We start from the raw sequence: 16404 nt of genomic DNA, 5'->3' as shown, positions 1-16404 counted from the left end.
AACTTGCATTCCTAGAATAAATCCAACTTGGTAGTGATTTAGTATTCTTAGATATTGCTGAGTTCAATTTGCTAGTATTTTGCTTAGGATTTTTGCATCTGTGTTCATAAAAGGTATTTTTTAATTTTGTCATGATGTCCTTGATGGTTTTTGTTTTCAAAAATATACTTACCAGCCTCAAAAATTAGTTACAGAATGCTCTTTCTTTTTCTATTACCTGCAAAGTATGTGTGAGATTGTTATAATTCTTCTTAAATGTTTGGTAGCATTCATTGGTGAAGCTGTCTGGCCCTTGACTATTCATGAAAAAGATATTTTTATGGACTTCTCTGGGAATAGAATGGAAGCGTGAGAATCTTCTTTGTCCAGGAACTTCATAGGGGTAGGGAAGGGAGAGGGAGAGAGAGAGGGAGAGGGAGAGGGAGAGGGAAAGGGAGAGGGAGAGAGATGGTGGTGGTGTATGGCATTTCAAATGGCCTGACATTTTTTCTAACATCAAGTGCCCTTGGTTCTCACCTCTTACCACACTCTCCCTAAGCCAGTAGGTCTGTGGAACAGTGGATCTATAAACATTAGTTCTCAGGCTGTCTGACCCCACCTTCTTGAAGACCCAGACTCAGGTTTTCAGAGGAGAAGCTCTGGTGTTGGGCAGAGAGCAATGAGGGGGGAGGGAAAGAGGGACTAGTTCAACCAGAGAGAAGTTCTTTGTTTGCTCTGCTTCTTTGTAAATGAGGCAACATTTGGAAACAACAAATATTGGTTCAGAGAGCCAATGCATTCCTGCCCATTCCTTTAGGTCAGCAACCCAACCCCCCTGCACGTACACACAAGCTCAGCTCTTTCTACAAGAGGGCCAATCCCACTGAAATTTAAGAGTTTTTATTCAGTTTATGGTGGAAGATGTGGGTCATGACTTGGCTTGGCTTTTATAACTGAAAGCTCTCTTCATTCCCACACCACCCTCGACACCCTCTTATGTCCTTCCTTCCCCTCTTCCTTTCATCTTCTGGATAAGTAAAAAGGGGATAAATATCCAGACGGCAGCTGCAGTCTACAGGAGGCTGGGACTTAAAAGATTTGAGTTCAGGACCCAGAGCTTTGTGAAGAGGACCTGTCATTTTAGTGTAGTGTCCACACCTGAAAAATGGGGAACTGATCTCATCTCTCAAGGTAGTTGGTCAAGATCACAAAGATCTTGACCCAGAATGGTTCCTGGCAAATGGACGGACTGAAGATGTAATACTTTCCTTCCATCTGAGCAAAAAACCGCAGTGCATGCCTGAGGTTCTACAGCTGGGGCACTCAGACCTCTCTGAGAGGGACAAGCCCCTCTGCAAACTGAAGTGTGGGGTCGTGTGTCTGTGGAGAATGGCAGGACTGGGAGTGCCCTGTCTATCCCTCTTAGTGTGAGCCCGGATGAACCCCTTGCTCTCTGTATGTCCCTGGTGGGTATGTGAACTCTGGAACTAGACTGCTTGATTTTGCATCTGACTCACCAGTTGGTTTTGGAAAAGTTATTAACCCCTCAGGGCCTCAGTTTCCTCATCTCATCTTAAAAATGGGGATTCTAGAGGTGCCTGGGTGGCTCAGTCAGTTGGGTGTCCAACTTTTGATTTTGGCTCAGGTCATGATCCCAGGGTCTGGGATCTAGTCCAGCCTTGGGCTCCATGCTCAGTGTGGAGATTCTCTCCCTCTCCCTCCCTCTCAAAGAAAAAAAAACCACCAGGGGCGCCTGGGTGGCTTAGTCGGTTAAGCATCCGACTTTCGCTTAGGTCATGATCTCGCGGTTCGTGGGTTCGAGCCCCGCGTCGGGCTCTGTGCTGACTGCCAGCTCAGAGTCTGGAGCCTGTTTCGGTCTGTGACTCCCTCTCTCTCTGAACCTCCCCTGCTCACGCTGTCTCTCTCTCTCTCCTAGAAATAAATAAAAATATTTAAAAAAAAAAAAAAACACCAAACCATAAAATGGGGATTCCCGTGCACTGGCCAGAGGGTGCTCCCTCTGAGGGGCTCAGGCTTGGCTGGGGGCCTGTCCCTGGAGGAGCTGCCTCAGGAAAGGCTCACTATCCCCTCTGGTATGAGAGTAAGTGCAGTAGGAGCCCAGGGGTAAGAATCATGGTCCATTTGCCTTCCATGCCTTCCACAGAGCTTCCCTGAGTTTGTGGATTAGTTGGCACTGGGCAACTCTCCTTCATACTTCTGGGCAGACCCTGCAAGCTCTCTGCAGGGTCTAAGGAGGCATCCCCGGAATGTAGGCATGCCTGCTCTGTACAGTCTCTTCCCTGCCAGCTCTTCCCCTGAATTTCTCCCTCTATCTTCATCTCTATACCTCAAGGTTTCCCAAAGGAAACCAGACCACCCCCTAATTGCTGTTGCAGAGGCAAGTCAGAATACTTCCCTCCTGCCATGATCCTGGGATTTTCATGACTTCAGCAGGAGGGCCCAGGATGGGTAGGGAAGGAAGGCAGCAGCAGTCACTCTTCTTCATTGGTGAGAAAGGTGTTTAGCTGGCTAGGCTTGTTTTAAGCCTTCACTGTAAATGGAAAGTCCTTGGTATAGTAATACTCTCTAAAGTGGGGTGTGTGTAATCACATGTATATGAGACAATTTATTGGGGTGTGAGAGAAGATAACCTAACTTCCAGTTATGTTTATCCTTAACACAAAAGATTAACAAATGAACATTCACTACTATTTAGTATGAGGATTGGCAGTGTCTCCCATTGGTCTGTAGGCCAGACAGACACGTGTCTTGTAGAACCTCTGAAGTGTCCTGAGGGAAGATGGGGACTACCTCACAAAGAGTAGGGTCAGAAAGGGGGTGCTGGGTGGTTGTGATCCTCTGACCTGTCCTTTGCCTTTTGTGGGGTTCCACATTTTGTGGTGCACATGTGCCCAGTAAACTGGATATACACATTAGGTAATTTGGTTTAACTCACCAACCCCCATCAAATGCACAAGTGCCTTAAAAATATTTTTGCAAAGAAACTAGAAATAGATGATTTTGATGACACAAATACAAATGAACAAAAATAAAATAATAGTACTGACATCTTATAGGCCTGCTATAAATTAGTGTACATAGAGCCCAAAACAATTATCTGATCAGACTGGAAAAGAAGTAATTTTTAGAGGGCCCTAAAATTATCTTGATGACTTTCTGGAGTACTGATATATATCTACTATCAAGAAACTTGCCATTTCCCTAAATGTATGATTTTGCCTTGAGATATTATTCATTGTATACAAGGCACAATAAACAAAGGAACATTTTAAAGTGAGTGTTTCAATTAGGAGGAACTTAACCGAGGAAAGGGGGAAAATAGTGGGTGAGGGGGAGGGAGGCAAACCATGAGAGACTCTTGAATGCTGAGAACAAACTGCGGACTGATGGGGGGGGGGGGAAGGGGGTAATGGGCATGGAGGAGGGCACTTGTGGGGATGAGTACTGGGTGTTATATGGAAACCAACTTGACAATAAACTATTAAAAACAAACAAAAAACAAACAAACAAAATTTAAAATGAGTGTTTCATCTTTGTCTCATTGCTTTATAAATTTCTATTCCTCACATGGCTGAAATGTACACAACGTATTAGTTTAAAAAGTGCATACACAGAATATACAATGTCACTATTTTTCCTGATAAGGATGTGCAAACAAAGCCAGTTGGAGACTACTTAGCTGGAGGGACCCAGGGATGACCCAGAGCATTGAGATCAGGCCACATCCTCCTCTGGGTCCCTTGCCTTGTGCTCATGTGACACTTTCGTTCTGAGTCTCAAGAGTCTTGGTCACATTACTTGGTAGCTTCCTATGGGAAAGCTCCCGATCTCTCCCTGTGACTCTGTTCCCAGGCCAAGGTGTCCAGCAGGCTGCATGAAGGGAAGGTTTTCGGTCCAGGAGCCTTAGTTCAGCAGGGCACATGGGGAAAGAGAAGTTCCTCAGACAGGAGGGCCTTTGAAAGCCCAGGGACAGGGTTTCTGGGGTCACTTGGCATCAAGTAAGGGTGTTGAACTTGCCTTTGAGGCTCACTTTATTCTTCTCTGACACCCTCTCTCAGGAAAGTGTTTGTCATTCTGTGTTTCTAGTCTGGATCTGGGGTAGTTCCTCTCCTCTATTATCTGTGGAATGAAAGCTGGTGCACAACCAGCGTTGGCATCCTCAGATTCAGGAGCAGATCCACCCTCCCCCAACAACCCTCTTCCGGCTGCAGCCCTGTTCCTGGCACTGAGAGATCGCATATTAACAAAGGGTTGATTTTTCTTTTATTCCCTTACAATCAGCATTTTTGTGCTGGATACCGTCCGTCATCTTTCCAGAGCTCAGGAAATGAGGTGATCGGCCTGGACAAGGAATGATGGGGGCGGGATGAGGCGTGATTGGGCAAGCGGGCTGTGCAAACACAGGAGGTCAAAGATTCTGCTTGGCCCAGGGTGCAGAGGATAAAGCGGCGGCGCGGAGGGCTGGGAGGCGGTGCAGAAGCCCATAGGTCTGTGCTCCCTGCCGCTTCAAGCCACAGACTCAGGAAGATGAGGCTCGCCATCAGCGCCCTGCTGGCCTGCGCGGTCCTGGGTGAGTTCAGCAGCGCAGGGAAGACCCGCAAGGTCGCCAGCCGCCAGCCGGGTGCTCTTTGCACCCTCCACTCCAACATATTGCTCCCCGCCCCTGGGTTCCCTGAGCATTTCCTTCGCTCTTCGCCACTGCACCCCTGCACCTGCCTCAGGACTGCTTCAGGTTCCCCTCTGCTGCTTTGCACCTGTCCTGCTGTGCTCACTTGCTTCCTCTCCTTGCTTTCCTCCTCCTCATTGTCCAGTAAATCTTGTAGTATTAGAATACAATAAATTAGAGCACTTACATCATGGTTTATCAGATCACTTCTATGATGCCTCCTCAGTTGAGTCTGAACTGCTGAGCATGGCATTCAAGACCTCTCAGATCCCCGCCCTCCCCTTGGCAGTCTGATGTCCTACAGGTACCCTTGGCATTGATGATACCCTGCTAAGAAGCAGGGCCGCTGAGGGGTTTGGTGCATATTTGAAGCCAGGCTTCTTGTGTCCTCACCAGTGAGAAGGGCAGTACAGCCCCAGCCTGCGGGGTCAGGTGAGGGTAAATGAGGCCATGCATCCAGGCACCAGCACATCCTTGCTGTGGCCTGCCACTGGATGGCCTCTGCCATGCCCATCACCTCCTAAGATTGTTTGGTACCCTCTGTCCTTTAACTTTTGCCTGCCACTCCTGGTGCCTTTGCCACACATTTGGAGCCTGCTGTGTTTGTTATTTGTCTCTCCTGGAAAAGTTTACCCTTGAGAATTGGCCCTGCATTACTTGTCTTTCACCTGCCTGCCCCAAGCACCTCACAGGGCTGTGCAAGGTAAATGCAGGACTCAGGACAAATTCCTGCCCATGAGACTGCAGGAGGGACAGTTTAGGGAGGTTTGCCACTGAATCGTGATGCCTCCTGTGACTTCTCATGGGTACAAGTGGGATAAATGGTGGTTGGGGCACTGACTTCCCTGTGGCCCCTCTTTATGCATTCTGGAGAACCACTGCCCTCCCCCTTTCCTGCTTTGCGATTTGTGGATATTCATCAGCTTCCCTGAGTCAGCCTTGTGCTGTTGATCCACAGAAAGTAGAGATAACAGAGGGCTTTGGAAGTAGTGCAACCACATGATTTTAATAGCTACAGACAAGGCTGGCTTTAGCTTTTCCTAATGGCAGCCCCAAAGACTGATGAAAGTTGAAGGAGGGGGTCACTGGAAACAGAAAGAACCACTAAATATGTGGAGTTCTAGTTACTCCTGGAACTAGATAGAAGAGTATCATATACAATTCATTATCTCATTAATCACTTGCCCCTACCTACTGGTGAAGCATATGGAAAATAATTCAGAATGTCATCTTCTTTTGTTCCCTGGGGTAGAGGCCAAAGTCTGGAGACCTCGTATCTAAGCCAGTCTCAGCCATTAACAAGCTGGGTGACCTTGGCTAAAGCATCACTTTCTGAGCCCAGTTCCATCATCTTTATGAGACAGTAATTCCTTGCATGTAGGTGATGAATCACGGGAATCTACTCCCAAAGCCGAGAGCACACTGTATACACTGTATGTTAGCTAACTTGACAATAAACTGTATTAAAACATAAATAAATGGTATTATTATTTATGGTAACTCCTACCTGGCTACTTCCCCAAGTTGTCTTATCAAGCCAACACCTTAAAGTAGCTGAAAATGCCCTGTCACACTGATAAGGCTTATGTCCCATGACTGTGAGGCAAGGAGGCAGGCAGAACAGAGAGGTGCAGACAGTGGTCTCCAATCGAGAGCTGATAGCCAAGCCCACATACCTCTGGCTAGCACAGGGTGGTTAGCAGGTGACTAGGAGGCCATTAGCGTTTCTTTCTCTTGTCCCCAGCCTCAGATGGTGGCAGAAACTGTGCCCTGGGGTGTTAATGGGAGGAGTGGGAGAAGGACAGGATAGAGGGGATGGAGACTTCCAGACTCTTTGGAGGGTGCTGATGTCTCTCCCACTAGCACAGGGACCTCTGGCCTCTTTCTCCCAGGGCTGTGTCTGGCTGTCTCCCCTGAGAAAACTGTGAGATGGTGCACTGTCTCACATCATGAAGCCAGTAAGTGCTCCAGTTTCGTCGAAAATATGAAAACGGTCCTTGAAACTGGTCCCTTTGTCAGCTGTGTAAAGAAAACTTCCTACCTTGACTGTATCAAGGCCATTTCGGTAAGTCACTATTGCCTAAAAGAGAGTGGAAGAAAATCTATACTTTCTCTTTCTCTACTGTCATTTTGGAACAACTCTTTACTCACAGGGAGGAGGCTGGTGTGTGTGACAGTCAACCTCCAATGCTAATAAAACACTTCAGAAAGGGAAATTGGAGTGGTCATTTTTAAGGGGTCTTGAAGCAAAATCCAATGCTCTGAAAAATGGGCAATTTTAAGGCACTAAGTTCTCTGAATTCAGGGGAAAAACAAGAATGTTTGCTATCAAACTTATTTTATGATGTTGTTTTGGAAATTCTTGACATATCACAGGAAGCTGAATGATGCTCTCAGGGAAGAGAAATACAGTGCCAACTGTAGATGATTGCTGAACCCTTTGTTTTCTAGATTTTCCCCAAACTCTTCATTCCTTCATCATTGTCTGTGCACATCTGAATGTGGGTCAGACCCTGTGCTGGGCAATGGGGCTGTGGTGGGGAATTGAAACACACATGGTCCTTACTCTTGAGGAGCTTACAGTATAGTCAGGAGAGAAGAAAAACATGGAAACAAATAGACTGTAATTTCAAGCTGTGTGATGTACAGTGAAGGGAAAGAGTAGAATGCTCTGACAGAGACATTCAGAAGAAACATGCTTTGGCCCGAGTATCAAGGATAATCTCCCTGAGAGGAAAAGCTGAGCCCCTAAGGATGAACATGGGTAAGGCTGCTGGGTGCCATCGGTTGAATACGTCGGGTGGTGAACAACAATTTGTGCAAAGATCCTGAGATGGGAGAGACGGGCTTTTTGAAGCTGCTGTAGGGAAGTCAGGGTGACAGGGGTAGAGCAAGCAGGAGACTGGAAGGAGTAATGCGACGGGGAGACAGACTCAGCCAGATGGAGCATGATTCACTGAAGGAATCAATGATTTGGTAAGAACAGCTGGTCTGCTGTGTGTGCACGTGCGTGCGTGTGTGTGTGTGTGTCTGTGTGTGTGTGTGTTTTAATTGGACCTCAGTTATGGTCATGGTTTAATTCTAACCCTTGAATTATGATTTTTTCAGTTTTAGTCCATGCATGCCCCTCTTTATTTTTCTATGTTAATAATATTATCCATGAACCTAACACAGATTCTCAAAACTTCATCACTGCCCATAGCTTACTTCTAGGGCTGCGGTGTGGCAATACTGGATTTTATGGGAATGGCCCCGCTTAGTGTGATATAACCCACTGACCTTACTTAAAACCATCGATGTGTTTCTCTAACCTGAGCAAACTGAATCCTAAAACTTTCTTGCCTTTTGTGACAAGTTTCATAAATGTGACATTACTATGTGTTGTCTTCTACTTGTTTTTTTCCTCCTCGATATTATGCTAAGATTCACCCATATCTTTGAATATAGCCATTGTTCATTCATTTTCAGAGCTCTACAATAGTCTATTATGTTAGTATACCACAATTTATTTTTTCTTTTCTGGTCATTAGGCATTTGCGCTATTTCTAGCTTTCTGTTATCCTAATCAGGACGTGACAAATATTTTTATATAAATCTCTTGGGACACAAGTATTGGAGCAGACTTGGTATACTGTGAGATATTAATTTGACTTTTAAGACAATGTCAAATGTGTTTGATTTTTAAGCAAATTTGGTGGTGCTATTCTTTTTTTTCTTTTGGGGATGTAGTTGAAAATTAATGTGGTTATTTCAATTTCTACTCCAACCAGCAATGTATGAGAGAATAATTCTATCATTTTTGGTGAATTTGGTATTTTATTATTATTAAATTATCTTTGGGAGTTCTATTTGACTAAACTCTATTTTTTAAAATATTAACATAATACACCAACCTTTCTTCTGCTTAGTAGTCTTCTTCTGTGGCCCTTTCCAGTCCTTTATTTTCAACTTTTTGTGTGCTTTTGTTTCAGGTACATCTTTTGAAAACTGTTTATTGCTGGCTTTTGTTTATTAATGCTTTCTGACAATTTCATTTATTTTATGCAGTAAACTAGGCCACTAATAATTGTCATTACAGGTAAATATGGACTTATTTCTGCCATATTACTTTTGACTTCTTAGTCCAGTCTTTCCCCGTTTTCTAATTTTTCCTTTTCATACGTGTGTGTTCATTTGTGTTGTTTTCCCTTTATTCCATTTTATTTATATTCTTTAATGATTGGCTTAAATTTTTACTATATACTTTTAGTTTATCAAAAGTTTATCAGAAGCAAGCACTTCATCAGGGTCTGGTCTTATCCCTTTCAGACAAATGAAGCAGATGCTGTGACACTGGATGCAGGTTTGGTGTTCGAGGCAGGCCTCCAACCCTACAACCTAAAGCCTGTAGTGGCAGAGTTCTATGAGTCACAAGTTGGTAAGTTCTTCCTGGGAACCCAGGAGAGAGTTTGTTGCTCTTGTTCTCTCCTGGTAGATACTGAGTTTGTCTTGTTCAGGCAGGTAATGGAGATTAAAGACTGATGAGCATTCCTCATTGGGTGTCAGTGGGGACTGAGAGGCCTTTGGGTCAAAGACACAACTCAAGGCCTTTGGGGCTTTGGGATGATTGAGGACTGGTGCTCCTGACATTGACCTTCTGGGCCAGGAAATGTGCTCCCTGGTGAAACAGAGAAGGCTGTGTTCAACCTGACCTGAACCACGGGGGTTAAGAGCTACACAGAGGAGCTCTCCCAGAACCACAGGCGCCACACACAGGGGAGAGACCACACTGGAGCACATGCTTGGAACCCCAACAGCCTTGCATCTCTCCTGAGAGCAACCAGCTGGCTCTGGGCCTATGTCAGGGGACAGGAAGTACTTAGAATGAATGTGGTCCCTGTGCCACAACTCCAGGTTCCTGGTGGACTTGGTTTGGTAGGTGTAGGCAGACAGACACCCTGTAGGGCCATGGTAGGCAAAAGTATTTGGGCCACATGTACAGGTGGCCTTCTTGTCCCTGTGTTTGCCTAGAGAGTTATTATTAATGTTCTCTCTGTGGTGCCTTCTTTCCCCTGCAAGTCTAAGCAGGTTTCCCTGATGTCTCTCTATGACCCAGCCCAACATAAATGTGCCCTGTGGATTCTGTTTCTCAACTCAGGAGCCCAACAATGAGAAGCAATGTTTCCAACTGCCCCGGACTAAAGGTCTTTGATTCACACTGTCCCTTTGCAGATAAAAAAACCTTCTATTATGCTGTGGCTGTGGTGAAAAAGACCAGTAACTTCCAACTGAACCAGCTCCAAGGCAAGAAATCCTGCCACACAGGCCTTGGCAGGTCTGCTGGGTGGAATATCCCCATGGGGTTACTTTATTGGAAGTTGCCTGAGCCACGTGAATCTCTTCAGCGGGGTAAGTGGGCAAGAGGGTGAGTGCTATCAGACAGGCCACACTGGGGTCACTCAGACACAATCAGGTGATCATGTGTGATGGGTCTTCGGGGTAGAGGTGGGAGGTATACCACCTTTAAACTGCCATACCAGTTCTGCCGTACCAGGAGACCTTGGGAGATGTTAGCTGTGTTTTTTCTTCTCTGAGCTCTTCACACCCAACCAGAGACTGTCCTGAGGAATGGGGGGAAAGGCATCAAGCCTGATAGAGGGTTTCAGTCAGGGCCAACTTTTCTGGGTCCTACTGTTCACTTCCCTGGGGTTTTTTCCTGTCTGTGGCTGATGTGTTTCCCATTCTGCTGGAGCTTTTCTGGTGGCCATCTGGCAGCCATGAACTTGGCCTATACCTCTATATGTGGGTCTCCCATCTCTCAGATAGAAATGCCAGAGGAAACCTCTCTCCGAGGTGTTCCAGTCTGACAGGCAGAGAGGAGGCTGACAGTGATCTGAGACAGGCCTGGGTCAATGGGAGGACAAAGGTTAACTTGTCCCTTTTTGGAAAACTTGATCTTGATCAGTGACCACCTATAATGGTGTGCTGGGACTGGGTGTACTGGTTTTGCTTTAGTCACTCTCTGTTCTTTCTTGAGCCTGGACTGGGGGCTGTAACTATCTCTGGCCAGGGTGGCTCATGGCTTGTGCTAAATGTCTTATGTTGAGCAGCAGCGTCCAATTTCTTCATGAGCAGCTGTGTTCCCTGTGTGGATCGGACAGCCTTCCCCCAACTGTGTCAACTGTGTGCAGGAAAAGGGCCAGACAAGTGTGCCTGCTCCAACCATGAACCATACTTCGGCTACTCAGGTGCCTTCAAGTGAGTGAGACTAGCTACTACTCTATGGTGGCCAAAGAGTACAAAGTCCTTAGGCTGTGAGACCTTACTTGGTCCATAGCAGAGCCCAGCCTGCAAAGAGGTGTCCAGGAGGCCTAATTTCTTCATAGCGACTCAGTGATCCAGCTGGGACTCTCCTCCAGGTCAGGCCAGTGCATACACCTTTCATGTGATATTTAACAAGGAAGCACCTCTCTTGGAGACCCTTTCTATCTCCCCAGACCCCTTGAACCTGCCCTATGTGTCCCCTCACTGGACTAGGCAGAGCCTAAGGGACAGGCACATCCTTAGTGTCTGGACCATTCTTCAGGGACTGACCCTCTGTTTTCTATTGTAGCAGTGTCTCCTGTTCAATGCACTGGCCTCTCTCCTGCCTCCCCTCACTACCTCTATGTAGACAGCTCATGTGGCTGATTTTTTGCTCCGTTTTTTACCTTGTTTATATACTAAAACTTGATAGCCAGCCAAGGGCACATTTCCTGTCTTAGGAGACCTGATGGATTTATTTTCCATTTCAGAGAAATTTGAAAACTCTGTTCTATATTAAAATATTTTTAATGATTTTTTTTTGCCACTTTGGTAAACATGATGAGGGATTTCTAGTTCCTGTGAGTTCATCACACCCCCTCATCTTAGTGGCATATCAGTGCCCTATGGTGCTTCCTCAGCTGTGGGTCTGCACAGAGGCCTCCACTGGGTTCTTCCCTTGTCCCCAAGCTGGATAGTGTGATCAGACAGACCCTCAAGCCTCAGGAGAAGGGCCTACCCTGCAGTAATCCTTCTAATGTATTTCTTTCCCACAGGTGTCTAATGGAGGATGCTGGGGAAGTGGCCTTTGTCAAGCATTCCACAGTAGTGGGTAAGTGAAAGAAGAATTTGCATGATCTCCTCCTGGATGTGGGCTTTTTTCCCCCCCTCTGCACTGCTCTTCATGGACCGTAGTCAGATATGTGCATATCATGTTCCTCCTTTATCATTGCTTGGGCTTCTACTTGTGCAGAGTTGTGTGCCTATGGGGTCCCCACCTGGACCCCCGGGCCTCTTTCCATAATTCAACTTCCTGGACACAGAGACCCTTCTTCCTGGTCTATGTTGCCACAGCAAAGGATTGGGAGCTGGTCAGGCTGACCTCGGCCTAAACTTGGCCTGCTGATATGAGACCTGTTGTGGGATATTGGGCAGTCACCCCTGCACTAGGCCTCAGAAGCTTCCTTGCCTCTGTGACCGATTGTGGGATCTTGAGTAGGTCAGTTTCCTTATGTGCTCTGGCTCTCATTTGTTCTAGGCATCTCAGCTCATACATGTTATGATTTAATTGGGATTGCAAGGGATGGGGAGACTATAGCTCGTGGCTCTGTCCTGTCTGCAGCTGGCTCATCCAGGCTTTCCTCCCCCAGATAACCTGCCAAACAAAGCTGACAGGGACCAGTATGAGCTGCTCTGCCCAGACAACACCCGGAAGTCAGTGGATGAATTTAAGGAGTGCTACCTGGCCAAGGTCCCTTCCCATGCTGTTGTGGCCCGAAGTATGGGAGGCAAGGAGGACTTGATCTGGGAGCTTCTCAACCAGGCTCAGGTACTAAATTCACTGTTCTCCCTCCTGCTTGTGGTCCCTGCTTGGATTTGGGGCCTCTTCCTACATTCCCTTCTGGCCACTATGGAATTCCTTGTTGGCAGGACATAGTGGGAACTGTGCCACATATCATCCACTTGTGTGAAAGTGCCCAGCAGGGACTCAGAGTCACAAGGGGTCTAGTCCTGAATTATTGTCTGTCAGACCCTTACATTTTGAACTAGTGACATGAAGATGCTCCTTATTGTTTAATTCTATTTCTATCTAAACCAAGATTTCTAGGCCAAAGGCAAATACCCCCTCCAAGACCTCCCATAAGGCCTTCCATGACCTCCCCAGAAGGGAATGATCTCTTACCCAATGTCCCTCAGCCTGACTTCAAGGGTGCCACACACACAGCTGGCTTTATTTCCCTAGAACAGCGGAATCCCAGCACTAAGCCAACCTCCTCTCATCCAGCCCTTCCATCTGTCTGTCGAGAGTTTAAGTGGTAACCACACAGAGTCAGCCTCTGAAGGAGATCCATTTCTTATACTCAGTGAGCTGTCATCACAGCCAGGGAGATAGGCCTCAGAAACATGTCCTGGAAAATAGGTTGTTGCATGACTGCAAGAGGGCTGGGAGTGGGGAAGGTGCTGGATGGGAAAGAGCAGGCCTGTCTGCCTTCTCTCCTGGAATCTTGAGAATTCCATGCTTTTCATTTCATTTCATTTTCTGGGGTTTTTGTTTTTCCTCAGTCTCCTGAAGCATTCCTTGTAGCTGTAGCCATTTACTATTATATTTTATTATACACAGGAACATTATGGCAAAGACAAATCTACAGGCTTCCAGCTCTTCAGCTCACCTCTGGGGAAGGACCTGCTATTTAAGGACTCTGCCCAGGGGCTTTTAAGGATTCCCTCTAAAATGGACACCTGGCTGTATCTGGGATATGACTATGTCACTGCTCTTCGGAATCTAAGGGAAGATATGCGTAAGTACTAGGGAAGGATCATGTGACCTTAGGACCTGGGAAACCTGGTAAGGGTAGGGACCAGCAACAGACTCTTTCCAGGCACCAGAAGCCCACCCTGACATTTCCTTATCTGCCCAGCTTTGCCGCCCAGTGTCAGACTGATGCTAAATGGTGTCAGTCATCATGAGATGGGCCGGACATCACTAAAAGGCATTGAAGGAAATGCATGCTTAAAATGACTTGGGTTGATACTAGCATTATTTCCCTTGTGTAAATCAGGGCCACCCTGCTTGCCCACTTTGTGAAGCCAATTAGCCTGGCACAAAGTAAGCCAATAGAACAGAAATGCTACAGACTTGTACATCTGCAGCCAGTATTATGATCAACATGTGCCATAATGAAGCTGGAGCTCTGGATGGGTTAATCCTGCTCCTGAACTTCCTTGGATCATTGAGGGATTTGCTTGATCATCCTTTCATTCAACAGACATTTATTGATCATGTAGCCATAAACTGTGCTAGGTGCTGGGCTTACAATGGTGAGGCCAACATATATAAGAGTCCTCTGCCATGAAACTTTCTCACCAGTGGAGAAAACAAATAATGAATAGTCACTCTACTGAATGATTGATTAACAATGAGAGATTTGCTCATAAGACAGGAAAACAAACACAACAGAACAAAATATCATGGTCTGATGAGACCTTGAAAACAAAGAAAAATAGATCCTGGGGCTGTGGGAAAGCTTCCCTGAGGAAGTTTTGACTTGAACTGCATCTGAAAATTGAATAGATGCCCCTTTATTCAGCAGACATTTATCGCACTGACGACAAGCCAGGCACTGCCTTTGAATAATGATGGTGCCTTGCAGAATAAGACAGGCATAGCCCTTGCCCTGGCTGAACTTATGTTCTCCTGCAGGGAACAGACAATAAACAATGAACAAATAAATAAACAACTCAGGGGGTGCCTGACTCTTGATTTTGGCTCAGGTCCTGATCTCACGGTCATGAGATTGAGCCCCACGTTGGGTTTGGTGCTGACAGCATGGAGCCTATTTGGGATATTCTCACTCGCTTGCACTCGCGCTCTCTCTCTCTCTCAATAAACAAATAAATAAATAAATAACTTTTAAAAATAAAGTATTAAAAAAAAGAACAACTCAGGTGATTGAGTGCTATTTCAAAAAGAAAAAAACCAGAAAGAGCCTGAAGTCATAGAGGGGTTGGAACTAAAGTTGGCTTCTTAGAAGAAATTATCATCTAAGTGATAAAAGCCAACAAAGAGACTGTTACTGCCTTTGTTTTCTAACGTTATTAATTTCTTGAATGGGATCTGTTTGTGTACTGCTGGCAAAATCCCAGCATTTTCATGAAGACAGGTGGTAATAATAATACTCAGCAGGAATTTCTAAGGCTTCGTCTAAATCTGGTTTTCTTCCTTATGCCCTAGGCCCTCATACCTCAAAGGATGAATGCAAGAAGGTGAAATGGTGTGCAATAAGTCACCATGAGAGGGCCAAGTGTGATATGTGGAGTGTAAGCAGCACAGGGAAAATAGAGTGTGAATCCGCAGAGTCCACGGAAGACTGTATTGCCATGATCGCGGTATGTCATTCCTGCCTCCATAGGGCAGCATCTCGCCACTGCTGCCTGCCTGTCCCTAAGGTTGAGTGAATGTTCTTAGGAATGATATAAAAACCTGGGTTCCCAGGAACCTTGCCCTCATGTGGGAGCCCAGCTCCACAGGAGCTTTAATACTTTCCATTTTATGGATCTGAAGGACTCCTTAGGGCTCTGTTTCCTCCTGGTTAGTACACGGTGGGGCACACTGAGCTGTGTTGGCTTATGGGAGATTGGACCACGTGTGGGTGTGCCTGAGACCCCTGGTGTGCCATGGCAAGTGTGACAGGGCTGTGCTGACTGTGCAAGTGGGCGGAAGTTTAGCTTTGCTGATCACAAAAGCATTCTACATTTGCTTTTGGAATTTTGAAAATCCTGAATGATATAAAAGAGAAAATGAGAAGTACTTGTAATCTTCTTACTCAGAGAAAATCCTGTTAAATGAGATCATATCATATCCACAATTTTCTATACTTTTTCACCTAATTTCTAGTTAGCTTTTCCTATGTCACAAATCATTTTTTAGGAAACATGATCTTTTAATGTTGATATCTATTTCATAGTGTGGATATGAGGCAGTTTATGTAGCCATTTATCCATGTTATCTATAACATCATTTGGTCTCTATCTTTCGCTGTTATGGATTATACTTGCATGTTTTACATTTTATGAATTGTACATTTTACTGAGAGAGTTTTCCATATATTTAATTACTCCTTTAGGGTTTATTTTGAAACAGTATATTGCCAGGCCCAATGGAAAGGTTGGCAATCTTGTGGAATTTAAGCATCTCTATAATTCAGGTCTTATAAACCTGACAATTAGGTCATTCAAGAATATTTTACTCATTTATTAACACTTTGTCTACAATAAGCTCTGAAACAGGACTCAACCACATGGCCATGATTCATGACTGGAGCCCCATCAGGAGGTGCTCTATGCCACAGACATGGCCTTGTGTCCCTGATGCCACTCATCTGTATCACAGATAAGAACTTTGGGGGGCACCTGGGTGGCTCAGTCAGTTAAGCATCTGACTGTGGCTCAGGTCATGATCTCAGAGCTTGTAGGTTCAAGCCCCGCATCGGGGGGTGCCTGGGTGGCTTAGTCGGTTAAGCGTCCGACTTTCGCTTAGGTCATGATCTCCCGGTTCATGGGTTCGGGCCCTGCGTCGGGCTCTGTGCTGACTGCCAGCTCAAAGCCTGGAACGTGTTTCAGTCTGTGACTCCCTCTCTCTCTGACCCTCCCTTTGCTCATGCTGTCTCTCTCTCTCTCCTAGAAATAAATAAAACATTTAAAAAAAAAAAAAAAAAAAAAAAAGCCCCGGATCGGGC

The 16404-nt window shown here is 45.8% G+C and overlaps 1 protein-coding gene across 1 annotated transcript in view; it reads left to right on the top strand.

The window, feature by feature from the left end:
* The first annotated feature begins 4432 nt into the window (after positions 1-4432).
* Positions 4433-16404, top strand: part of LOC120239523 (serotransferrin-like) — a 61667-nt gene continuing 49695 nt past the window's right edge. The window contains 9 exon segments of the mRNA XM_039243839.1: positions 4433-4570; positions 6559-6731; positions 8975-9083; positions 9878-10054; positions 10756-10903; positions 11725-11780; positions 12319-12497; positions 13290-13467; positions 14901-15055. Of these exon segments, the coding sequence (XP_039099770.1) occupies positions 4528-4570; positions 6559-6731; positions 8975-9083; positions 9878-10054; positions 10756-10903; positions 11725-11780; positions 12319-12497; positions 13290-13467; positions 14901-15055 (1218 nt within the window). The 5' untranslated portion in view covers positions 4433-4527.

The sequence above is a fragment of the Hyaena hyaena genome, unplaced genomic scaffold (genome assembly GCF_003009895.1).
Source record: "Hyaena hyaena isolate Hyena2069 unplaced genomic scaffold, ASM300989v1 scaffold_234, whole genome shotgun sequence".
Lineage (NCBI taxonomy): Eukaryota > Metazoa > Chordata > Mammalia > Carnivora > Hyaenidae > Hyaena > Hyaena hyaena.
The sequence above is the reverse complement of the archived record's forward strand: the minus strand, read 5'-3'. Positions and strand labels throughout refer to the sequence as shown.